We start from the raw sequence: 27,369 nt of genomic DNA on the forward strand, positions 1-27,369 counted from the left end.
GATCTATTGGGGTGACTGCTAACACTTTCTCTATGTTTCTGTGGGCCAAAGATGATGACTTCAGTCTTGTCTGAGTTTACCTGGAGAAAGTTGTTTTGCATCCACACACTGATCTGTTGGATGCAGTGAGTGAATCCACTGGTTCATATTCACCTGCTGCCAGTGAGACATAGATCTGAGTGTCATCTGCATAGTTGTGGTAGGACACATTATTGCAGTGTATTAACTGGCCTAACAGCAGCATGTAGAGATTCAACAACAGGGATCCCAGGATTGACCCCTGGGGAACCCCACAGGTCAGGGACATTTTGTCTGAGACAAATTTTCCGATTTCAAAAAAGTACTCCCTGTTTTCTAGATAAAACTTCAACCAGTTTAATGCTGTACCAGAGATGTCCACCCAGTCCTCTAGTCTCTCCATGATCCACAGTGTCAAAAGCAGCACTCAGATCTAACAGGATCAAGACTGAGACTTTGCCTGCATCAGTGTTCAGGCGGATGTCATTTGTCACCTTGATAAGAGCAGTCTCAGTGCTGTGGTGGGTCTAAAACCTGACTGGAAAACATCAAAGGAGTTGTTCATTTGGAGAAAGTTAATAAGCTGTTGGTAAACTACTTTTTCGAGAACTTTGACTTTGACTTTTATATTTTATGTATTTTATTTGTGTTTTGTCTGTCTTGAATTGTGTGAAACGTCTTTGAGTGTCATGAAAAGTGCTATGTATTATAGTGTTATGAATTATTAATAAATAATTTTTTGAAGGGTTCAATTCAATAGTATTATGATATGATATACAAAGTATGTACAATATAGTTCTGTGAGTAGTCTATGCTTGATTAAAATTATTGTTTATTTTTAATAGCTTTATTTTGTAATCCAACATTTGTTGCTTGGGTCTTTAATATCTGCAGTTCATGAGATTGCCCACATGATGGCAGCACTTGTTTATGACACGCCACTTGAACGGAGGAAAGCCCAAAACTTTAATTGAAGTCTTCCTTTTATTTGGAACCGTTTGGAAAATAAAATATGCATACAGTATAAATGATTGCGTTATAATTTTAGTTATCTATAGAGGGACAGAAAACGTAGCCCACAAGATGTAAAGTTTCTGCGTAAACTAATCTGTGTTACAGGCTTAGAGCAGTTGTGGTGGTTTTGGTCAGGCTTTGCGCAGTCCATAGAGGAGCCCAAGTGAATGGAGCGCACACCTCTGCTCACAGCGGAAGAAGTACGAGCAACTTGAAAGACATTTCCACAAGTAACAGAGCGAGCGAAGACTGCGGAGGAGACTTTAGGGATTTTCAACATTTGAGCGTTTTTAGAAGCTGAAGTGGGAGGACGCTTATAATAAGTATTGGTGAAATATGATCGAACAGAACCGGGGCGGGTGAAGGCACATGGGAGAGGACTGCCCGTATATTCTACTGTGGGCTCTAAAGAAAAAAAGCGATTTGCTTGGAAGTGGATTTGACGAAGTGGGATGGTTAAACAGCTGATGTTTGTTTCTAAGAGAAACTATGCAGATATAGCGCTCGAGTCAGCCCCAATGGACAGACTGAGTGGACTGTAGACAGACTACACTTGAAGATTAGTCTTCTGAGAGGGTACACAAATCCAGCCGTATTATCGTTAATGTGGCCAACATGTTGCACTGGTCTTTGCTGAGTGTTTTATGGACTTTGTTCATCTGCAGCAGAAGTTATGCACAAGAACGAGAGTAAGTACTCAAAGTTGCACGGGACGTTTTGGATGTGGTGTGTTCTGCTTACATAGGGCCAATGTTAACTTGACTCAACTTGAAGTGAGATATTTATAATGTGCACAGTTGTGTAATAATGTCTTATATCATTCATATATATTTTTTTATTTCTTATCGTAGCCGATGCATTTTAGGCCTAATATATCAGTCTAGTATGTGTTAAATGTTGCAGGCTATACATTTTGCATAGGCTGTTACAGTAAATTCTGACAGTGGTGGTGCCCATTCTGGGACGGATGCAGATGTGTCAAGAAGAGTTGAATGAAGAGGGAGAAATGCTGCCTGATATCTTTACCTTAGTTATAGCAGTGCAGAGCTCTACTATTATAGTGGATGGTACAAATCCTCTGCATTCACTTTACAACCTATTGATAACAGTTTGCCTTGCAATGCTATTCACCAGCCAATACAGCCTCATCTCAGCAGATCAAACACACCACACTCAATTTCCTTTTATTATCTTGCTTTCCCTCCAGCCTTATTTTTCAGGGGATTTTCTCACGACTTTCTCTCAGGATCTTTTGAGTTGCCCCTGGCTGTAATGCTGTATTGCCGTAATGCCAACCACCTGATCTCTTTCCCAGGCATGCAAAAGAGTTTGTTCTCATAGCTCTGTTCACTTCTAATTTGTCTGATCATCATTTAAGTTCATAACAGCCGTTTTTGCCTTTCTTAGAACTCAAGAAATGCCCATGTGCGATTAAGCCCACAAAATACATTGATATTTCTTGTGATATTTCTTACAGGCTGTATGCTGACTGTTTGTATTTGTGATCGTGATGTTTCTTCTCTAAAACGATTCATTATAAGCTTCAAAGTGTGACCATTACACCCTAATTCTTTTTTCCACAAATAAAGTATTAGTGTGGAATCTCATTATTATCTAATTATTTTTTCAATGCAAACCAAGTTGGTGCCAGACAACTCAAAGAAAACAGAATAAACATGAGAGGGTTAGTAATCATTGCTCACACACCCTGGTGTAATGATGTTAATTTAAGACAAAGTAAAGCCTACAAATGGTATTTTTCACAGTGTTCAATATTCATTTATCTCTTCTCCCCCTTGTTCCCAGGGGTTACTTGGTTGCTGCCCCATCCTTGTTTCGGGCAGGCACAGAGGAGTCCGTAAGTGTGACGATCTTCAATGCAAAAGCAGAGACACGAGTACAAGTGCAGTTGTCAGTAAAGGGTCAGGTGGTCGCCCATGGTCATTCCTCAGTGCTTGGTGAGAATAACAGCCTTTTATATAATTATTTTAAAAGTGAAAAAATTTTCTATTAGCTTCCCCTAACTTAGGAATATTTTGCCTGATCATTACAGCAAAATTAGATGGAATGCTAGTTACTATTAGCAACATTTAAGCAACGTCTCTTTGAGCAAACCCTTTCTCAAATAACTGGTGTATTTGTCCTCTTGTTTTATAGACAAAGGTACCATCAATCTAAAGGTCAGTTAAAATCTTATTGTCCATTACTTACACTGCCAATAGAAATGCATGACACAGTTTAATCATGCCAGCTGCACCTTAGTGTGAGTGCCATCTTGTCTGTTTGCACATTCCACAAGGCAAAATGCAAAGCCATACTAACATTATTGTGATGCTCCATCTGTATCCGCTCAATATGCCACAGCTGTTGATGTGCATCTACCGCCTCCACAGTCAGAGAGAGATCAATGTAGCATGCGATTTGCTTCTCCCAGTGTCTGTGTGTTTCCAACTTGCGCCCCTCACTGTGAACCACACCCTCATTCTCTTAACATACTGTCATCTGTAAAGAGCTATGCTCTTTGGGTTTCATTTCTGCTTCCCATTGTGTCATCTTTGTTTACTCCATAGTGAATGTAGTGTAAACCAATATTACACACAAGGTAACTTTGTCCAGTGACCTTACTGACTACTGACCTAGATTTAGTCTTGTTTATGCTTTTGTATGTGTGTTTACTTACAACAGGTTCCCTCTGGACTGAGAGGCCAGGCCCACCTGAAAGTGTGGGGGAACCGTCACCTCACTGCGGGAGGGTACATCTTCCATAACTACACCACGGTTACTGTGGATAGCAAGGGCACAGCTGTCTTTATCCAGACCGACAAGCCAATTTACAAACCCAAACATAAAGGTCTCAGTGCCATATTGACTCTAACAAGTTTATTCAAGAGTTGAATTTGAATAGATTCATGAATATGTCTTAAAGGAGTTTGCCACCTGATTCAGCTTTTATTCTTTTTCCCTTTAGTGTTCATCAATGCCTACATGGTCAACCCTGACCTGAGACCTGTGAATGAGAAGGTGACAAAACACATTTTAAATGTTACATTTATTATTATTTTTTTTATTATTAATGGTGTTGAAGTGTACCCTGGTTGAGTGGAGAAATGTACAATTGCATTTTATAGAAGTCAGTCTGGAGTTATTTCTTGTGGAATGTGAGCAGCAGCTCTGAACTTACGTAGCAAGTGTCCAGACAGACGCTTTATTGATGGTTACTTCTATAAAGCTCTACTGCTGCTAAATGGCAGTGCTCTCTCAACAGATGGATGATTGTTGGATAAAGTGGGGTTAACACAAGGAATAAATTTATCCCAGCAACCCAAGTGTTTAATGTATCTCTGTCTTTCTTGTTTTGCAGGTTGAGGCCTATGTTTTGGTGAGTAGAGGTTGGGGGACCACCCATGCTTTGCAAAGCCAATGGTTTGGATAGGACACTAGCAATTTTATTCCTAGTGTAGTTAGAGATTATAGAGCAGAAGTTATGGTGGTGCACGTAGATAACAGGATGGAGCAGTGCAAGAACAAACAACATCAAAGAAATGTTCCCCCTCTTTTCAAACTGTCCTTAACACTGTTTATCCCAGATTATTTTTCAGAATCACATTTATTGCCATTGTCAGTGAAGAACAATCTCCACTGTATTGTATTGACCCTTGTGGCTTGTTGAAAAAAACATGTACTGTGTATTTCGTTTTTGTTATTTTTTTAACAACATTAACATAAAATTCTCTTTAAAATGACATTGGGATTACAAATTTCTATAATTTATTAATCCCTTAAATGTCAGTTTTTGTCACATATCACCTACTGCCAATTTGAAAAAAATGTGATAATTCCATTATATTTACTCTGACTATGACCAGTATGACTGGCCTACCAATGTGAATATTTAGAGTATGGATTTGGGTCTATTTTTTGTTTTTGAGTCATTTTGGGGAAAAAAAAAAAAAAAAAAAGTTACAATGGGAGTGTTTCATACAAATTGTATATTTCAGTTTTTAAACCTCCATGAAATTATAAAAGATATTTATAAAAATATTTTATTTATTTATATATTTTTTCCCCTGAAGGGGTTCTCTTTCCATTGACATATTGATTCCATACATTGCCATAAATAATTAACCCTTTGCCAGTTTATGCCAGTAATATCACATACAGCAAATCATATACAGCAAATTAAATTATATGCAATAATTCAGCAATAACATGTTGTTGTTTTTTTTACTCTGACTATTATCAGTGTGACTGGCCCAGCAGTGTGGATACTTAGTAGGAAGATTAACTTTATTGCATTTTTTTGTTTTTTGCATAAAGCCAGTTTCTATAGACTCTCATCATAAGATCCCCTTTTATTAAAATAATTTAGTTTTTGCCTTTTATTTTATGTTTTTCCTGTTGAAAATTACATACAATTATATAAAATTTAAGAATGTTTGATTTTTTTCACTAAATTACCATATTTTCCGTGAGGCCTTAAATCCTTAGCTCTATTGTTGCTATATGGCCATATATTGGCGTATACTGTAACTCCATAAAATGAAAAGAAAAGTGACTTTTCCTGATATCCTTGTGTCTGGCTCACCCATATGAACAATCAATGGGAAAATTCAGTTTCTTGCATTTGTTGTTTTGGTAAACTGTCAGTTTGAACAAAAAGCTTTTGCCATTGCTGATTTCTCCCATAGATTTATAATAATAATAATAATGCCTTACTCTTGTAATGCGCTTTACAGGCTTGTCAAAGCCTCTCACTACATCTCTACACCTCTCATCTACACTATAGTCATTATTCATTCATTTCCACACTTGGTGATGTTAAGATACTATTGTAGCCACAGCTGTCTTGGGGCAGACTGACGGCCAATCTGCGCCATCGGCCCCTCCGACCACCACCAATCATTCGCGCACACACCACTTTCATACTAGGCAATGTGGGTGAAGTGTCTTGCCTAACGACTCAACGACAAAACTTGGTCTAACACTCTGAGCCACTGTCCATTATAAATGCACATTTTGTTGTCACTGTGGCCTGAATTCTTATTTTTTTAGGAAACTATAAAAGTTCAATTTTTTTCTAATATTTCTCACAAGGCATGTTTGCCTCCCTCTTACACGATGTCCAGTTATGTGAATCATCATAATGTGGGTTAAAACATATTTTAAAGTCTTAGGTGTAAAAAATGCTTATCATTTTGGGAAATTGTCAAAAGGAACCCCAAATATGCTGTTTTTACATTTTACCCAGCTTTTTACTAAAAATTTAGCGGGGGTCAATAATGAGATTATAATAGAAGTTAATGGAGACACAAATTTCCGAAACATATTCAGAGATACAAATCTTCTCACGTCACCAAAATTGATCCGACCAGGATGAAACTCACATATGTCTAATAACCTGTAAATCACTCATATGTGAATTTTCATGGCAATCGAACTACAGTCAAAGTTACCACTGAAATTGACCTTCAGAAGCACACTATGTAAGGACATGTGAGCCTCTGATTTTTTTTTTTTTTTATTCCAACCATTCAGACTTGAAATGTTACTCATTACCAACACATACACATTTCACACATTTTTGTGACAAAAAAATTAATAAATTTTCTCCTAGTTTCTAGGCACCATTTGCTCAAATATGGCTTTTTTTTTTTTCATATAGTGTCACAATAGAAGTGAGAGGAGAAGTTTTGAAAAAAAATTTATTTTTTTTTGCTAAAATTAAATGGGTTTGCTCCAGTAAAATAGAAACCTGCTTCAAAAATTATTTTCATCTTGATTTTTAGAGTAGGCTGCAAAAGATGAGTTTATAATGAAAGTCAATGGATATGCAAATTTCTGAAAAGTGCTCAGTGTATACAAAACATCCTATGTCTCCAAAATTGGTCTGACCAGGATGAACATATGTCACATATGTCTAAAATCCTGTAAAACACATATCTGTGTGAACTTTAAAGGCAAGCAAACACCCACAGCTATCATGATAAATGCACCTTCAGACACACAAATTTCTCTTAACAAGGCATAAGGGTTAACACTAAATATGTGATATAAAGAAGTGATGCATTATTTGTGACAAAAATCTACTGAAGTTAGTATTTGGTATTTTCGACACAAATGTTGGGTGTTTTAGGATCCAAGAGGATCGAGGATTGTCCAGTGGAAAAGTCTTCAGTCTGTTTGCTGTGGTAAGCTGCTCTTAGCTGTAATAGTGCATTTTCTACCTCAGCAGTTTTTATGTGTCGGCTCTTTTCTCTTTTAGGAGTAGTAAACATGAGTTTTCCTCTGTCTGACCAGCCTGTGTTTGGAGAGTGGTTTATCTTTGTTGAAGTGCAGGGTCACACCTACAACAAATCATTTGAGGTGCAGAAATATGGTAAGAAATGTATGAATGTTACTGTCATGTACTAAACATAATCATGGCATTATCTTGTCTAGCAACCTGTCTAATACATAATGTATGTTTTTAGCATACACTTGGTACACTGTACAGTGGATTTAATAAATCTGTTATTTGGAATAGGTTGAGATGTTACAAAAACATAATTTTAGGTTTATTTGTTTTTTCTAACAGTCATGCCCAAATTCGAACTAGTTATTGATCCACCGCGCTACATTCATGACCTGAAATCATGTGAGCAGGCCACGGTGAGAGCCAGGTACATGACTTATGTTGTATTTGCCCCTTTTGGGTGTTAAATGCTGTTGCTTCCTACTTGTCTATTTATGTTCATGTAATGAATTTTTAATTTTAATTTGGCTCAAATTGCAATGTTTTGCCCAATTTTGCAGGTATACGTTTGGAAAGCCGGTGACAGGGAAGTTAACTGTAAATATGACTGTGAATGGAGTAGGATACTATCGCCATGAAATGGGTCAGCCAGTCATTAAAACCATGGAGGTCAGTTTAAATGTAATTTAAGTGTACATGTATGCAGTGTATAGCGAGGTAGGTCCTTCACTAATGCATTTTACTTTGCTGTTGTTTCAGATCAAAGGATCTGCCAATTTCAGCCTCTGTGTGAGGGATATGATGCCACTGGATGTGGCAGAGCACTTCAGAGGCTCTGTTAGCATTTGGGTGACTGTAGTCAGTGTGGATGGAACCAAACAAACCACATTTGATGATTCAACACCTGTTCACAAGCAGCTTATAGACATCAAGTACTCCAAAGACACACGGAAACAATTCAAGCCTGGTCTTCCCTATAAAGGAAAAGTAGGAAATAGCTAAAGTTTTCTTTGGACTTTTGATTACTTGCATATTTAGCATATTTATGTCTTGTAGCTTGAGGTGACATATCCTGATGGGAGTCCAGCTGATGGAGTGAAAGTGCGTGTGAAGGCTGAGCTGACACCCAAAGACAATGTGTACACGACTGAGTTGATCTCAAAGGATGGACTGGCCACGTTTGAGATCCCCTCCATCCCTGCTGCAGCCCAGTATGTGTGGCTGGAGGTTAGTGATCATTCTTTCACACTGAAAAGTCCAAACCACACATTTGTCTTAAGACATGTTTTTCTTTGTATAGACTAAGGTGACATCCATTGATGACAAGACAGTAGGAGATCAGTACTTGCCCAGTTATCTTTCCATTAGCAGCTGGTACTCACCTAGCAGGTGTCATATACAGATCCAAAGCCCCAGTGCTCCACTTATGGTAAATGTTAGGCTTTTATTTTATTAATAGTAGATTGCTTTCTATTTATTTGAATATACTCATTTGACTTAAATACATTTAATAACTCTTTGCTTTGCCTGTCCATCTTTAGATTGGCCAAGAAGCAGAACTAGCAATCAAGTCTACATGTCCTTGCAACTTTACCCTTCACTATGAGGTGGCCTCCAGGGGAAACATTGTTCTTTCAGGGCAACAGTTGGCCAACCTGACCACCTCTCATAGAGGGAAAAGAGCCACAGTCACTTTTGACAAAAACATCCATACCACCCCTTCGACATCTGGTTAGTGTATTTTTTCCCTCATGCACAGTTATACTGCATTGAATATCTTTCTTAGATATTAAGTCATGTTTAATGTTTTTTAAGAGAAATGGCACCTTCTTCTAACTCCTGTGGCTGTGTTGCACAGGCTCTGGATCCCAGGCAGAGATTGACAGCTGTGTGTCTTATCTGCGTTTCCCTGTTAGACACAGCATGGCTCCTCTGAGCCGGCTGCTGGTCTACTACGTAAGGGAAAATGGGGAGGGTGTAACTGACAGCCTGCAGATCCCGGTTCAGCCCAGCTTTCAGAATCAGGTTGGTTTTGACATTATATAATTTACTTGATGATGTAATGTGGACAGCTGTTTATCCTAAACAGTAATTAACTGTTACAGGGCAAATCTTCTAATCTTCTGTTCAACAAAATTGACTTTTTAGAATACAATACATTACAATACTGGGCTGGGAAAGGAGTGTAACTCTTGCAGTATTAACACTTTTACATTTCACATTTACTGCACACTGATACATGAACATTTACTACCCTTAGCTGCTTACAAGAAACCAAATAGACACTAGTGGGTTCCAGACCTCTGCTTAAACCAATGCGTTTTAATTCTGTAGGATTTTTAAAATATGATTATAACAGAGTATTATCATGCATTTACTGTATAAATGTTGGATTGTTGCCAGAGTGCTCATGCACCAGCTCCCTCCACAGTGTAATTCATGTAAACAAACAGCTGTGTTGGCCTGGGAGCGCTCCCCAGTTCCTGGTTGCATTAGGAGTTAACTCCCTGAAGTATTTACAGCTCCCTGGTATGCCATTAGAGCATGTGTGTTTGTGTGTTGGAGGAGGGGGCGAGGGCAGGACGAGGCAGAGAGCTCCAGGGCTACAGGCGTTTGGGTTGTGACAGACTGACAGTACAATCACAGATTATATAGCGGGGAAAGGAGGCCAGTGGAACAGACCAACACACACTTTGTGAAAGTTTATGGTTTACTCTCACAGCTTTTTCATTTGATGTCTTTTAAAAAATAAAATATGGACCTAGTGTCAATGACTAGTGGTGGCACACCTCTGTGACTATGTAACAATAATTACTTTTGTGTCTGGGTCACAGAGAATTAGTTATAAAAAGAAAGATTAATTGCCAAAATGTGAAGCACAAAAAGTTAGCTGAATAAAATATATTAATTAATGCATATACTAATTAATTCTTTATTTTCATGTCTTTTTTGAAAGGTTTCTGTTTCACTGTCAACAAATGAGTCCATGCCAGGGGAGCCAGTGACCATGCATATCCATGGACAGAAGGGCTCCTGTGTTTGTGTGGCCACTGTGGATAAGAGCATGTATCTGATAAAGCCTGGCTTTCAGATTACTCCAGACAAAGTTAGTACAAAACTACTTTCTTAAGTGTAAGATAAATGTCTGTAACTGTTTTGAATCAATACAAAGCAAGCACAAAAGTGAATACACAAATGTCTTATCAGAGTATTTTCCATCTGGTATGTTATCCAGAAGACTTTGTAAATGATGTATGGACTACTCTTGGGTATATCTAAATAAGCTTGTGTTTCTTGTGTTCAGGTGTTTCAGGAGCTGGCAGACTTTGATGTGTCTGATGCCTTTGGTGTGCCTAAAGATGACGGGCATTTCTGGTGGCCTGGACTGTCTTCAAAGAGGCGCAGGCGCTCGTCTGTGTTCCCCTGGCATTGGGACATCACTAAAGACGCACGCTTTGCTTTTACAGTAAGAGGACTTACTCTGAGCTCTTTATTTAAGGAATAGCAATAAAATAATAATCATAGTGTCTATGTATTAAACACAGGAAGCTGGGCTGGTTGTGATGACAGACATGGTGAGTTTAAACCATAGACAAAGCGGAGGCATTTATACAGATGAGGCCGTGCCTGCTTTTCAACCTCACACCTCAGCGATTGTTGCAGCCACACATGCGCGTTCTCCAGCCAGGTAAAGAGCTGCTTTGCAGGTCATTGAAATAATACAATACATAAGACATTTCATTACATTTGAGCATTTCCTTTCTCTGGTGGAGCCGTATTAAGCTGTTTACACATTAATCTTTTTATGTGGAGCGTTGGGTGTTTCCATGATAAGACTTTGTGATATTGGAAGTATGTAACAAGTGTGAGTTATTGTACAACCCTGGGAGCTTACACCAAAATTATACAGTACATATTATATATTAATAAAGGAGTATTTTGTATGTCTCATAGGACCATGGAATGAGCTTTGGTTTGTGCGGTATTAAAAAGTAACATCTTAATTATCAGCTTTATCAGTGATTTTCCAGTTTTTATGACAAGGTCTTTTATTTTATGTGTTTTGGAAAGATATTTGATATTAGATATTTGTGGAAGAATGGCATTGACATACATAACTGCAAATAAGTTGTGCACTCTCTACATTTCACTGGTCATTTATTATATGTGTGTAGCTTCAGTGTATCTCTTTGCTTTGTTTCAGAGCAGAAAAACGAAGACGGACATTTTTCCCTGAAACATGGGTATGGCACTGCTTCAATATCAGGTATTTACACAAATGTAATTTTTACTGTATGTGTTTTTAAGGTGTATCAATATGTAGAACAGGAGTCTCAAACTCACGGCCCGAGCGCCAATTGCAGCTCGTGAGACGATATTTTGTGGCCCGCAGGACAATATGAAAGTTTAATGTTAGGGTGGCATTACCGTGTTGTGTAGAAGGTTCCGCCAAATCAGTAAACCCCAAACACACGTGTCGCGCTGTGTACTCCATCACAAAAGATTCAACAAATAACGATGTATATCCATAAAATCTACAAGAATTGGCATATTTCCTTATGTATATTGAAAACAGCGATGACTTTTGAGAAGATTTTAACAAAGCTTTTTTTGTGGAATACCTGATGCGGCCCAGCTTCACCCAGACTCTGCCCCCTGTGGCCGCCAGATAATTTGGGTTTGAGACCCCTGATATAGATTGTCTGTGTAATCCCGCAGTCGACCAAGTCTGATCCAATAGAACAATAGAGCTAGCCAGTAGGGCCAGTAAGGCTGAATGATTATGCTATGTAGGTCTCAGGCACAGTGCACACTTAGTTTATCTCAATAGACCTAGCCTACATATAGCACAATATATATATATATATATATATATATATATATATATATATATATATATATATATATATATATATATATATATATATATAATATATATACACACACAATAGCTGTTTACAGCTGTTTACAACTTCAGTGCAGTTAGCTCCTCCCTTCAGATAGATCTAAGGTAGTGTCCACCAGTAGACCAGACCAGAACTGAAGAAACGACTTGGATGAGCAGCGAAAAGTCTTCACTCCTACAACTTTTTGTCCCGTCAACAGATTTAACTTTTGCTTTTAATGATATAGAATGTTAAATATTTAAGCACAAGCTTAAAATAAGTAATGTTGGCCTGGCTGCCCTGGTCCTTTTGTCAGCAGATTTCTCAATTGATTATGAGCCAATTTAAACCAGCCCTTTTTCACATGCCTGTTGCCTTTGGGTGGGTTTTCAGCTCTGCCTAATTTCCTGTAAAGTTTAAAGCTTCCTGTTTCCCTCAGCCTTTAAATATGTATTTGGTCAATTTGATCCAGAAAAAGAGTGTAAATTTGTTGTTTGAACTGTATGTCTGTTAGGCTTTGCCAGCACCAACTCTGAATATGTGTTGCCAGATATGATCTCAGCTTGTATAATTCAAGGAAATGGAGTTCAGCACATAACTGCCCCTCACAGTATCTTCTTTGATGTGTTTTAGAAGCTGCTGCAGGTGTTGTTGTTGACACAGGTGTAGCTAATATAAAAATATTTTGCAGTGTATTGCATAAATCTGTGTTAGCATTCCGTATTTTGAGGTTTTATTGCTTGTGTTAAATAAAATTACTGACTGATGTTTAATTCTTTTTACCTCACTTCCTAACAAAGCCTGTTTATTTCCTACATGTGTCTCTGGTCAGCTCTGAGAGCGGGCACACTGAGCTCCAGTTAGATGTGCCTGATTCCATCTCCACATGGGTAACAGACGCCATAGGTCTATCTGAAGGAAGTGGCCTGGGCTTAGCCAAGAGGACTGAACTCCGTGTATACAAACCCTTTTTTGTTGATTTTACATTGCCATACAGCCTCATACGAGGAGAACAGACTAAAGTTCCTCTTACTGTCTACAACTACCTTCCAACCTGCTCTGAGGTAATAAATGACATTATTAGGGGTTTTTTCTTGATATTGTATATTAATCACCACAGGCATCTTTACTTGTTATCTTTTTTGCAGGTCCATGTTAAAATCTCTGTTCCAAAAGGCATCAAGTTTGTGGGCCATCCAGGAAAGCACCACCTGACAAGAAAGAAATGTGTAACTCCAGGAGAGGCTGCACCAACATCCATCGTATTATCTTTTACTGAACTGGGGACAGCCAACATTACAGGTACTTGCTCAAATAAACACATTAACAGAAGACCAGTTGGTAAATTAAGATACCACTGCCAAACACTAAACTGTGTGTTATCTAGTGACCCGGGAGTTACAAATAGAGGCACAAACAGTCACGTCTCAAATGCATTTGAGAACAAAGCTGCTGACTGCAGGAGAGCACCGGCAGCTCTACCGCCACACTTAGTGGCATGTTGATGAGTATCAGGTCATTGCTGGTCAATGGGCCCCCCATAGCCCCTCTCCTCATCCAGTGGCCCCCTGTACTTCCCTCTCAGTAGTAGAGAGTTGCCGCTGGCACTTGGCCACATTTCCAATGTGCTCCTCACCAACAGAACTAAGAGTACTTTAAATGGACTCATCGTCCCATGAAATGTAGCAGCTGATGACTTTGAACTGGTGAAGAAGTTGCTTTACCATCCAAATAAAGCATAACTGTATAGGCTTTATAACAGAATTGACATTTTGCATATAATATAGCTTCACAAAGCAAATGAAATGAAAGCTAGTAATAATGATTCATTTTCCTCAAAAGCTCGTGCCATTGCATACAGTGAAGCAAGCTGCTGTTCAGATGGCTTCCTGTCAAGCAGGACAAGCAATGATGTAGATGAGAGGAGGAGCCCCGTGGGCTTGGACTTTGTGCGGCGAACTGTTTTGGTGGAGGTACGTTAATCAGTCAGATAAAAATATTGTCTCTTGGTGAAAACTATTCTAGTTGTATTTTCTTTCTCTTGCAGCCAGAGGGCCTCCCCAGAGAATATACCTACAGTGTATTTTTTTGCCCAAATGGTCAGTGTATACACTAATTCCTATATTACCATTTTGATTATTCTTTATGAAGTGTATTTGTTTTCTCAGAGAGAATCCACATTTCAACCCCAAATAAGTATGAGTATCAGTACGTGAAAAAACCAGCCCGGATGAATCACTTCCAGGTGGCTGTGAAGACACACAACGATGCACACTTTGCCCTTTCGCCCAGTCCCCATGATAGTGCAGAGATGATAGAGATTGTACTTGGCGGCAGACAAAACACTCGATCCTGGATTTCTATTGGCAAAATGGGTGACCCCCTCAGTAGTGTTGCAACTCCAAGCATCTTGTCCTGGGATGAGTTCCGGAGCTTTTGGATCAGCTGGAAGGGTGGAATTGTTCAGGTAGGAACTTCTAAATCTTTTTCTTACAATAGTGTCAACCCTACCAAACCCTCCTAGCATCTGTTCTCAGAAATAGAAATTATACGATAAATGGCTTCATTGCAAAATGTAAAAGTATAGTTTGTACCATGGCGGGCTCATTGGCAGGATACTAAGCACATGGTGTGTGTTTGCGTTAGGAGGACTGGCGCCTCTTTTACTGGCATGCCTTTCTCTAAGGTCACGCTTAACAGGCTGCTGTCACTGTGGACTCTCTGATCAATGACCTGTTGCTTGCATGGCAGTCAGCGATTGGCACACCAGTTACAGGCCCCAACATTAGCTGCGCATCATTCACCAAAGGGAGCAATTATAAGAGCTCCACTTGATACACTACTACACTCTAATAGGATTCATTTTCTTCCAGCGACCATGTTTTTTTTGGCATCTATAACTTGAGAGCCTCTTTGATGACTTCAAAGTAAACTTGTGTGGCTCACTTTTATTTAGTTCTGTGTCAAAGGTAGCTTTACTTATACTAAAATGTGTTAAATTCATTATTTGGCCCAGATAAGAACATAACCAAAATTATAGAAATCAAAATGATCTTAATAGACTGTATTTGGTTTTGTTAGGTTGGCCATGGTTTGCAGCCATCTAATGACTCAGTAATTCTCTATTGGGCTGGTCATAGTGCGGGACAGGTTTGTATGTTTCTTTAAATTGATTTTCTTTTGGGTGTCAATTTTATACCTATCATTTGATCTTTTATCTAGGTGCGTCACATTGGCTTCTCAACAGGTTGGGGTTCAGTTGGAGAGTTTAAGATCTGGAAAAAGGAGGACTCAGAGGAAAACCACAATGAAGCATTCACTCTTGGTGTTCCACACAACGTGGTCCCTGGATCTGAGCGAGCCACAGCCTTTATGATTGGTTTGTGTGTAAATGTGATATTTAATATACCTTCTTATGGTTTTAAGAAATACAACAGACATTGTTTTGTCCACTCAGGGGATGTCATGGGACCAACTTTAAATAACCTGGATAAGCTGTTGCGGTTGCCATTTGGATGTGGCGAGCAGAACATGATCCACTTTGCTCCCAATGTTTTCGTCCTCAAGTATCTACAGAAAACACGGCAGCTCAGCTTGGATGTTGAAAGTGAAGCTACTGATTACCTCCTCCAAGGTAGTGAATTCATAGAATTTAATAGACCTGATATTTGCATTATGTCAGATAAATTACTATTGAATAAAAATGTTATATTGTAATTTAATTTAGACACATCCTGGAGATTAAATCAGACTTAAACATTTGTTGAATGGATTTTGTGAATATTGTTCAAATAGTTGAAATAACTCTGTTAGGTTGCATGTTTTGATTTCACTACTTCTTACATTTTTTTTTTTTTCAGGCTACCAGCGACAGCTGACCTACAAACGTCAGGATGGATCGTACAGTGCCTTTGGAGAAAGAGATTCCTCTGGCAGCATGTGGTAAGTTTCTGGAGTGTACCTATGCAAATAATGTGCTGTGTTGTAGCTGTCCTTATTGAACTGGAAGATCTCATCTCATTTATAAACTATTGGGTGTATCACAGGGACATTGAGAAAGCATGTAATCATAAACACAAATGAGACAGTTTTATTCCAATAGTTATTTATTATTAAGAATGTCCATTGCTTTTGTTGTCTGAGTTCCTTGGAAACTTGTGAAGATGTAATTAGCTGTGGTTTGCAGTTGCATTTGAAGACCAGGGCAACAGTGTGTTGTGGTCAACACAGATGGTGAACCTTTTATAAACCTGCAGCATTACGCTTTATGAATTAATTGCACCCAAAGCAAGCAAACGTTAAGCATTGGTTCCAATGTTCACAAGTTTAGCCACAAGTTAATGCCCATTTAAATGCCCTATTCAGTGTTTTTCTACAGCCCATAAAATGTGCCGCTGTGGTAATCGACAGGATGTAATAAAATGATTACAAAACAGATACAACATGGCAATACAATTTTTTATTGCTTGCCGTATCCAAGTCTTTTTAACACCTAATGGATCAAAAACATTTATAGTAGTTCACTTCCTCTTTATAAATTAGAGTTGCATTTATTTTTACTGCTTTACGCTTAGGAACATGTTGGGGAAATAATTCAAGGTGAGAGGCAGAATACTCTGGAGGTTTATTAAACATCAGTATGAGAGCCGAAGACATGAACACTCAACACATCAGGGTAGAATTGTCCTTTCAAGTTCAGCCCTGCTTCATTGTGTATTGTATCCTCTGATGACATAGGTCATAGAAAAAGCTATTCATACAGAAATACCGACAAGAACTGCGCAGGAGGTGGCTTTAGTATGGCTGTGCATTATGAAAAACAGAATTCATACTAAAATAAATTGGGGTCTTCTTTGTAACCACTGAGTTGGCCTGTACATTCACTCTTCATTCTTTGGCCTACATGTTGAGGCTGGCATGGCATTTGAGCCTGATCTGACAGTTTTAACAGTTTGTGAGTTGGGGGAGCTGAATACAAGAGATCGAAAGCTCAAGTAAAGTAAAGGTACACTTTATTGTCCCCATAGGGAAATTTGTCCTCTACATTTAACCATCTTTCAATGCCACTGGAGTCAGAAGTGGGTCAAACTGTGTAGCAACCAGGAACCCATTTTCATATCTTGAGCTAGGCTTGGTCAGAACTAGCAGGAGGATTTTACCTATTGGTTATTTTTGGGTATCTACTATGCTGAACAGTCACCTACCATACCTGCCTGCTTTCTTTTTACGAACGATATTGTCTATGCATCATGCCTATGTGACATCTAACAACAGCTCAGCAATCCTTAACAGCCTACAAACCCATGTAAGTCTATTCCAATGTTCGTCTTTGGGAAAAACTGTGGCTGAGTGGTTAGCACCCATGCCTCACAGCAAAAACGTTCCGAGTTTGACTCCCAAGTTACCTGGTCCTTTCTGTGTCTTCCCTTGTATGGGTGGGAAGACAATTTGGTTACCCCATCACCCCAAAACATGCACAATAGGTAAAATCCTGCAGCTAACATAGACCTGACCAAGCCTATCTCAAGATTTGGAGATGGATACCTGGGCACTACACTGACAGGTTGCCCCGACTGCAAGGACACTGAAGTGTACGTTACCTCATAGAAGAACATGTCATCACTCAGTTTTATCATCCCCTCACTGGCTATCAGTGGAATTTTGAATGGATTTTAAACATAGTCTTTTGCGCTTTTAGAGGGTTGCACAGTCAAGCCGTGAAAAGTGCTATACAAATAAAATGCACTTACTCACAAAAACATACAGTGTGGGCGCACTGCTACTCCCCAGTATTAAAAAATAACCATTCACATAGTTTGATATCTTTCTTTTCAGCCCAATATCTCAAACCGTGACAATGTATTTCTTGAAATTATAAAATATTCTAGCAGGCATTACAACTTTACAGGAATGAATTGCCTCCAGATTGAAGTCGGGAAAAATGTAATGCTTCAGTTTTATGAGAGAAGACTCTTTTTCTTGCTCATCTCCCCTGGTGCTCACTGCTCACAGTTGTATTGGGAAAGGAGAACATGACCCCCTTGTTTATTTCTTAATTTCCATTGAGTAACATGTTTTAATGGAAGTAGCATACCTGATCTTCTATGTCACTGGTTGTAAAATAATACATTATTATCATTATGATTCTGAAGGTAATTTGGAAAATTGTTTACTAATGGGGTCTGTTGTTATAGTTAAATGTTTGTTGACTTAGCAGTTCCCCCTGGAACTTTATGATTTTTCTTCTATTACCTTTTTGAACATATTGGCATCTTCATGATTGTTTACAGTCTGACATTTCTCCAGGTTAACTGCCTTTGTTTTGAAGTCCTTTGCTCAGTCCCGGAGTTTTATTTTCATTGACCCTGAAGAGCTACGTTCGGCTAAGTCATGGCTTATTAAGCACCAGCATGAAGATGGCTCCTTTCCTGCCATGGGTCGCATCCTCAACAAAGACCTCCAGGCAAGTTTCATGTGTTTATGTTAACAAAGCACACGATGCCTTGAGAATTATTGTGTTTACTTACTAACCTCCGGCCATTTGGTCAAATGTATATGATTTACCACAGGGAGGTATCCACGGAAAGATTTCACTTACAGCGTACGTGGTGGCAGCTCTCTTAGAGACAGGAATAACAACAGAGGTGCGTGTGCAAAAAATGTTTCATTAATTTTATAATCATAACATTGAAAAGAGACTGTGAGGCGAATGGAAAAAGTAAAGTATTGATAATTTGTTGTGCAATACTGCTACTTACTGCTACCTCATCATCGTGTGTAATATTTAATATTTAAGTGTTATTAGAGTTTTAAATTGCATACTACTTTTCAACCTTTTTTACTTGAACCCGAGAGCCCTGCACTACAACTTCAATGTGTGTAAACATTTCTGTGTGTATAAATGGCAAATACATTGAATATTAATTCAAGAATGATTACACATCCTATACTACAACTAGTGACTATGCAAGACTTCAACCAAATACAGAGTATGTCCAATGGTGTATAATTCCGCTATAAAGGATCACAAGCTAGTACTAATGTTCACTGGTCCAAGATAAATGAAGAGTCCACCAAGAAGAGCATGTGCCAACTATATAAGGCAGTGCACATATCATTGCCAACGCAAAGCTATAAACACTATACTAGCTTTGCTTTTAATTCATGCACACTAAAAATGACACATCTTTCCAGGAAGAGAAGGTGGCAGTGACTAAAGCCAAGGATTTCCTGGAGAGTAACATTTATTCTGCTGATGATCCTTACACCACAGCCCTGTCTGCGTATGCTCTAGCACTGTTACGGAGTCCATATGCCCCATTGGCTTTGCGTCGTCTCAATCACATGGCCATCACACAAGGTACTCTCAACTTCGCCAAGTAGTACAGAGAACCAGCTGAATCTGTGCACATGCACTCTAAACTGCTACATGCACAGTTTAGTTTATGTTTGGTTTGTTATTTCAGATGGACTGACCCACTGGAGTTTGACTGGCAGCACCATGACAGACGAGGACACATTCATGGGCTTTAACGATGGCCTTTCCCAATCGGGTATTTCAAAGTGCCTAAAATGTTGTACAGTAGATGGTTTTTTTCCTATAACTAACAGCTAAATGCTTCTCTTCCTCAGTGGTGTCCGCAGAGGTGGAGATGACAGCCTATGGTCTTCTTACATACACTCTGCTGGGAGATGTGGCCTCTGCTTTGCCTGTGGTCAAATGGCTTTCCAAACAAAGAAATGCCTTGGGTGGCTTTTCCTCCACACAGGTGGAATAAACCTGCAATATATAATATTTATAATTATTATTCACTAAAACTAAGTAATATTGTTTTTGTCTAAAATCATTTGGCAGGACACATGTGTGGCTCTGCAGGCTTTGTCAGAGTATGCAATACTGTCCTACATCGGAGGGGTCAATCTCACCATCTCTTTAGCCTCAACCAACCTTGACTTCCAAGAGACATTTGAACTTAACAGGGACAACAAGAAAATCCTTCAAAGTGCCAAGGTAAATACTATTACAAAACTTAAAAAAAATATTTATATGAAAGTATGAAGATGGTCTTCAGAAATTAGGAAATCACATTGCTGCAGCTATCTTGACCAGTCAATAGCTTTACCTGAAACAGCTCTGTTATAAGTGTGCTCATTTGAGACTGTGCTAGAGTCACTCTGCAGGACATGACCTCCCTCTGTGTTTATTCTGTCATTGCTTACTTATTATTTACAGACGTACTGACACACAACTGGTACTGCTGCAGCCCACAGCTCTTATTCACTTGATAAATGACTTACTTAGCCTGTTCCTGACTTTTTGTTTCAGATCCCCAGCATCCCCACTGGTTTATTTGTGAGTGCCAAAGGAGAAGGGTGCTGCCTTATGCAGGTATTATAGTTTCTACAATGAAACACTGAACATGTTATGTAGTATTATATCAAACTAATTACATTACATTTTTGCATATTATTTGTTCATATTGGCCAGAACAGAAGTTAATGAACAGAAGCCAGTGCTTTGTTGTCACATACAGTAATAGCAGAAGAGTTATAGTTGCCAGCTGTGTCAGTTCTGCTTCTGCTTTTTCAATAGGATTCTCCTTGGTAAAAACATTTCTTACCTCTTCCTATCTTTACTTTCTCTCTCCCTCCTCCCTCCATTCCAAATTGTGTGCTTCAACAGGCCCTCAGGCCAGCAGCACCTGGACTATAATGAAATACAAAAGTGCTAACATCAGAAAGCTCTGCTTCTGTGTGTGTTGATATTATGGATCTACAGTGCCTTTCATGTACTGGATTTTTATATCAAAACCATAGCTATATTTTGAATTATTATGTAGTACATTCATTATTTAGAAGCAATGACCAATTTTAGAACTACATGCCACGTGTATACTTTTGGACTCTTAACCAACACTAGTCTGACACTGGTGTATGTTTGTGGGAGTTTTGCCATCATTGGTGATGTCAGATGCTCATCACAGTTCATGTAAATTATGTGATGCACTTGCAATGGACTAATAGATGGATTTATTTAAGGTAAAGCTGCAGACAATTTCTATGTAAGTTGGTTTAATGTATCCTTTCGTTGTTGAAGATTATTTAGAGTTTTCTGTTTCCACAGATAGATGTGACTTACAATGTCCCAGACCCAGCATCAAAGCCAGCCTTCTATCTGAAGGTGGACCTAAAGGAGGCTCAGGAAAGACATCTCCACGCCCCTCCACCTTTCCGCCACAACAATCCACGACCCCGGAGTCGTGCTGACAACCGCTCTGAACTCAATCGCAAACGCAGAGCTACTGTGGAGGATGATGACCCAGCAGCACACCAGGACAAAATGGACCTCCATGTCTCTTTGGAAGTCTGTGCAAGGTAATTTCCATTTTCATAGAAGGTTGAAAACACATACTGCACAATCTAATTATAACAGGTTGGTTTTGGTTTTAGGTGGCTCCATTCAGGCTCATCCAACATGGCCATCATAGAGGTTCCTATGTTGTCGGGTTTCAGAGCAGATGTGGAAAGCCTGGAGAGGGTATGCACACCAACTTAAACTGTTTTAAACACTAACAGCAACATGCTTATCTGTGTAAATATGGTATGCACACTGAAGATGCAAAATGCATAAACTTAATATTTTGAATCTAATCAATTCCTTCCTTTTTACAGCAAGTGTAGATCAATTGGACAGTGAATTCATTTGTATTTGTATTTATATAAACAGAAGTGAGGATGAAGGCAGTGTTGTCTCTCTTGATACAGGTCATCTTCCAAGGTGTCCCACAGACAAATACCCTCATTACTTAAAGGAGGCTGCTCCTGTAAAACAGCTAGTGGTACCTGGGGAGATGTTAAAGCCAACACACTGCTGGTGTGTGTCAGCTGAAGCTGACCTGGGCTCTTGTGGCTGATGGGCTCAGTTTACACCCCTTTGGCCTCCCTTGGAGTTTTACTGCTGCTTACCGGACTGCCACTTACATTCCTCAATTTATGGTGGCAGGCTCCCCTCCTGCCTTGTGCTTCATGCTTTCACTGGTGACTTAGTTGTGAATTATTAGTTTGGTGAATAACATCTATTACAGATTCTGTCTCCTATGAGTTATTTCATTTTCCTCCACTGGTTGTCCTCATGTTGGAATATATTGTCACAGCTCTCATTCATGCAAGTGAATGAGCCATTCATTTTACTGGCTCTATCCTGACTCAGTTTATTGCAGACATGCATTTTTTGTCTTTATTCTAACCCATGTAATGAGAGAGCAATTTGTTTACTGTGGCCACCAGGCAAAGTTTACTGTAATCAGCAGATTTATATGAATGCAATAAAATACAATGAAAATGGCAGAAAATCTACTACTACCACTAAATCTGTATTAGAAGGCAAAATCAACTTGTGAGTTTCTATCTTTTCAGCTGCTGATGGACAAGAGAGTGGGCCTAAAACGATATGAGTTGAGTGGGAGAAAAGTATTTTTTTACTTTGATGAGGTAAGATTTTAGATTTTTAAATTCTCTGCTGTATTTTTGGAGTAATTATAATTGAAACAAGTTTCACGTGTGCAAAACATACCTTTCAGATCCCGAGTCAGTGTATTACGTGTGTGGGCTTTCAAGCTGTCAGGGAATACATTGTGGGCAAGACAGCACCCGTACCGGTCAAGATCTATGACTACTATGAACCAGGTGTGCCTCTGATAAATATTCTCTTTAGTAGTTACTGAGCCAAGATGGTCTTTTGGTGATTTATGAAGTTTCTCTTCCTTATGAAATTGAAGTGGTTTTATTTGTATGGCCTATTTTTGGTGAGTGGACGTGTAAACATGTTTTCTGTACCTCTCTTGTGCAGCGTTTGAGGCAACACGCTTTTACAACGTGAGCGAGAGTAGTCCATTGGCTCGGGAGCTGTGTGATGGTCCAACTTGTAACGAGGTAGAGAGTTCAACCAACCAGTGGATAGGTGTGTTTCTTTATGAATGTTTTAAGTACATATGACCCAGTAGATTAATAAACAACATAAGTATTAATTATATTCATTGTTACAGGCTTTGTACAAGGGAACCATTGCAATAACGTGTTTGGGTGTATGGAGGAGGAACAGTTTGAGCGCTGCACTTGCTACAGAGACTGCGGTTATGATGGGGAGCCAGTCTGTGGGTCAGATGGGCAGCTTTACCAGAACCAGTGCCAAATGGACGTTTTTGCCTGTCGAAATAGTACCCAAATCAAGCAGGTCCCAATGTCCCTATGTTCTCACAGTAAGTGCTCACACAAATATGATGTTCTTCATGTTGTTCTTGATTGTGTATTTTTTCTTTTACCACCAGACAGAATTACTTGACTTTGCACAGCTGTTCAGGTGTGCTGCTGATTATTGGATGACTTTTTTTGTTTTTGGTTTGGTCCGCCCGCAGCGGCCCCTGCACCCTTGCTTGCTCCGTATTACAGGGCTCTCCAAATGAGAGAGTGCTTTTGTCCAGTCCTTTGAAATCTTTGTCACATTCCTTTCCGACGCACAGCCCAACAACAAAGGAGCCTTCATGTTGTGAAGCAGATTGGGAAAAGACATAGACAAAACTATGGTGGGATTAGACCTGGGAATGTGCCAAATGCTTTGGAAGTATCAACATCATCATTTTATTTATTTATTTATGTTTTTTTTTTTAATGTTTTGTCTTGTTTGTTTGTAAACAACTGAGGACAAACATGATCTGTTGATCATGTTACTAACTATATGTTTGTTTTCATGTGTGTCTTAGTGGTGACCACAGTTGAGGACAGGACACCAGTGGCAAATCAGGAGACAGAGCAGCCCTCTGTGCCAGTACACACAGGTAGTTTTTAACTGCTGCTCAACCATATTTTCATACACTTGCCGTTTCTAGACTAGTTTCTCCAAACCTTTGTGTCTCAATGGAAAAGCTAAGATAAACTGTGTGTGGTTTCAACATTTATGTTTTTTCTGGTAAAGAGTGAGATCACTGAGTTAAGAAGAAAAGCATCGACAGATGAAAGAGCAAGTGAGGGCAGTTAAAAGGTGAAGGTCAGAGAGGTATCAGCCACAGACAGGTGGAGTGAGCATGACGTCAAGAGCAGAGAATGAAGAAGGAAAAGATGCACATACCACTGCACCCACATCATGGATCTGCATTAGAAAGGAGTCCTGCATTCCATTCACATCAGGAATAAATAGCAGTCACATTTTTGTTGTAATTAAACGACTGCATAAGAAAATCGGATACAAACCAAAAATCTGAATTGGGCCATATACCCTGCAGTGTGAACGTAGCTTCAGTCAGCATTCATTTTCAAACCTGGAGCTATTGAAATATCTGCAGTAGACATGGAGTTTTAATTTGCTGTACAACAGTACAGCTCTCGTTCAGTCTGTTGGTGTGAGAAGCACCCAGAGCGTAGAGAAAAATAAAGGGTGGCCTATTAATGACTGCTGTGTGTATAAAGTTGTACAACCTGCACTGACTTGTCTCATGCCTGCAGCCCCTGGTAGCTGCAGTTCACAAAGCTGCTCTCAGTCTCCTTTACAAAAGCTTCACACTCACCGCAGGAATGCTGTTATCCAATCACATTTACTTGTGCAAAATCATATAGAAGTCTATGCACACACCTGCTCACAATGCATGCTTACACAGGCAGATCTGCGCTCACATGTACCAAGCTGCAATGAGATAAGCTGAATGCATTCATTTCATTTCAAGTTCTTTGTAAACCATTAGGACAGAATGTGGACAGCATACCTGATAAAGTGCACAGAGAGTGTAATAGTTGAAGACAGGATCAGCCAAAAAACTGTCACTCTTCACTACAAACTAAAGGATAGGAATTAGTTTCCATGCAGAGACTTGTCTATTAGCTAACTTTTAAAAGAGGACAACATATAATAGTTTCACCATTGCATGTTTTTATGTAAAATATACATGAGCAGATAAAGTAGGAAGACTCAAGGGTATGATACAGCTGTTAAACTTGCCTATTCTAAAGCTGAAGAGTTATTTATCATCACTTTGTGAAATTTGAAGAGTTTAGGAACAGAGGGCCCCCTGCTGCCTCATTAGAGTATTGCTGGTGCTGCTCTGCAGGTGTCATATATTATTCTAATCAAGCATAACTTCACAAATAGTACTCAGGATGATATTAGATGTAAACGTGTGTATTATGCTGAACATTAGATCACTAGTCTAGTAGTTTGTCAGATCAGACTACATATCAACCTGCATTCCCTTCCTTTTTTACTGGCCATTATGGAAACTCTATTGAACTGTCTAATGTGTGTAATCCTATATCCAGGTGAGGAAGATCAGGTGTCGATAGCAGAAGTCTCCTATTATTCATATGAGTACGACACAGACTCTGAGCCGTTTCTTGCTGATGCCGACACAGACCAGCTTTACTTTCCACTTGGAGTAGAGATTGAGTCCAAGATTTCTACAGATACACAACTACCTACAGCAGACACAAGAACCAGTCCAGATCGATGGTACAATAATAATTTAGTCAAAATCTTCAGTAGAATTGTTGAATTGTAAAAATAAATGTTGTTTCCTTTTTTCCACAGAAAAAAAAGTTTGAGCTCACTTCCAAAATGTACATTATTTGTGAATATGCAAATGGACAAAAGACCAGAGACAGCAAAGCTTCAGCTGACTGAGGCCAGAGTCTGGAGAAGGTCCTTTGTGTGAAAGTGTATGTGATAAGTGTGAATGATTTACTTGTATATTGAAAATAGACTCCTCCAGACTCCAGTGCATCTATAGGGATTGTCCTGCCTTATAATCACTAGAGGAATCAAGTATTTATATTTGTAATTACACTAAAAACATATTTTGTAATATTTTTTGATGGTATTTATTTGTAGTTATAAATCTGTGTTACATTTTATTCTTTTTTTTTTTACCCTGCTACCTTATTGCTGCTTCACTTCCTGTGTGTCAAAGATATTTTTCTTTCATAGCAAGCTTTAACCCAGTTGATGAAATGTTGATAAAATTCTTGTGCTGGTATCCTGCTGGACATAGACATATGCTAACCATATGCTTTACAGGATCATAAGCTGAAGTGTATTGGGCTGCACAATATTAGATCAGAATGCAACATAAGATATCTTTGTTGATATTACTTTTTAATCCATTAAACACTGCAAAGGTCACGCTTGTTACATTTCAAAAAAACTTTATTTCTGCTAGATACATTGTGCAGCCCCCAGACAGGCAAATACTGGACCTGCTCCAGAATGTACAGATGGAACACATGTTGTACAGACTATAAGCTATTGTTTTGAATTCGAAAGCAATTATTGTCAATCAAGAATGAAGTTTTTAATTTGTGTAAATGTTCCAAATTGAGTAAATTACAGCCCATTTAATGTGCCTTTAATCAAATAACAATAAAAAAAAGTAAAAAGTACACATTTCTGAATATTATTTCTCTAGCTAAGGTTTAATACCCTATCAGAGCAATGCAGACAGAGAAGGGGCACATTGCTGTTGTTTATGAAAGCTGTGTGGTTCCATTTCCTTTCAAAGGATAGTTAAATCTGGTTATAATTTACTGTCAGCCACTGCCAGTGTAATGCCCACGTTTCTTCAAAAGACCATGTGCTGTGATACATGGTTCTCTCCAACCCCTGTCGTGTTCTAGGCATAAACCATGTGTATGGGCAAATACATCTTCAAGCATTGGACACGTGTGTTGTGTTGTGTTTGTGCACTGCTAACAACAGATCCCGGTTACCAAAGCAGCGGCTGTAAGTGGGTTCGGCTCTGTTAAAGTTTAATGTTTGTTTTTCTGCTCATGTCACTTGTCATCCATCTCAGCTCAACTGTGGCCCCTGGCAGAGCAGGCCCGTAAATTGCCAGTACAAATCATCATTTGCATTAGAGCAGATCAAAGAGGCCTGAAAACAGTGTAACAACATCTCAGAGTGAGTGTGCTCTCATTTCCAGAAGTGTGTTGCAGCTGCAATTCATGAAACACATCAACAGCTTTAGATAAAAGAGCAAGCCGTGTCTGCTTCACATGTGCTGAACTGGGACTGACCCGGCCTCTATGTGATATTAATAGCATTCACTGAATATGGAAAATAAACATCAGTCTCTACTTTCCCTTTAGGAACGCTTTCCAATGCTCTTAAAGGCCCCCTCTGCAACTTTTCTGTCATTTGCTGGTCTCCAGGGGGTTGTTTTTGCTTTGTCTGGAATGCTC

At 39.1% G+C, this 27,369-nt stretch overlaps 1 protein-coding gene across 2 annotated transcripts; it reads left to right on the forward strand.

Annotated features, from left to right (window-relative positions):
* Positions 1–1,147: 1,147 nt before the first annotated feature.
* Positions 1,148–26,627, forward strand: cpamd8 (C3 and PZP like alpha-2-macroglobulin domain containing 8). 2 transcript variants are annotated; one of them, XM_055221318.1, is made up of 44 exons: positions 1,148–1,721; positions 2,839–2,990; positions 3,190–3,212; positions 3,718–3,883; positions 4,001–4,053; positions 4,394–4,411; positions 7,166–7,220; positions 7,295–7,408; positions 7,607–7,691; positions 7,825–7,933; positions 8,024–8,251; positions 8,321–8,491; positions 8,565–8,693; positions 8,806–8,995; positions 9,123–9,289; positions 10,221–10,370; positions 10,569–10,730; positions 10,810–10,952; positions 11,469–11,531; positions 12,983–13,214; positions 13,299–13,452; positions 13,993–14,123; positions 14,198–14,249; positions 14,319–14,617; positions 15,232–15,300; positions 15,373–15,529; positions 15,608–15,784; positions 16,011–16,092; positions 18,457–18,617; positions 18,724–18,794; positions 19,345–19,510; positions 19,617–19,703; positions 19,783–19,919; positions 20,006–20,161; positions 20,477–20,539; positions 21,275–21,525; positions 21,601–21,688; positions 22,567–22,641; positions 22,731–22,836; positions 23,000–23,110; positions 23,196–23,408; positions 23,910–23,984; positions 25,456–25,645; positions 25,724–26,627. In XM_055221318.1, coding segments are annotated over exons 1-44 (5,556 nt in total). In that variant the 5' UTR covers positions 1,148–1,647; the 3' UTR covers positions 25,725–26,627. The 2 variants fall into 2 exon arrangements, with proteins under 2 accessions (XP_055077293.1, XP_033820822.1); XM_033964931.2 differs by having other exon boundaries at positions 18,457–18,613; positions 18,720–18,794.
* The last annotated feature ends 742 nt before the right edge of the window (positions 26,628–27,369 follow it).

This window comes from Periophthalmus magnuspinnatus, chromosome 4 (assembly GCF_009829125.3).
Source record: "Periophthalmus magnuspinnatus isolate fPerMag1 chromosome 4, fPerMag1.2.pri, whole genome shotgun sequence".
Lineage (NCBI taxonomy): Eukaryota > Metazoa > Chordata > Actinopteri > Gobiiformes > Gobiidae > Periophthalmus > Periophthalmus magnuspinnatus.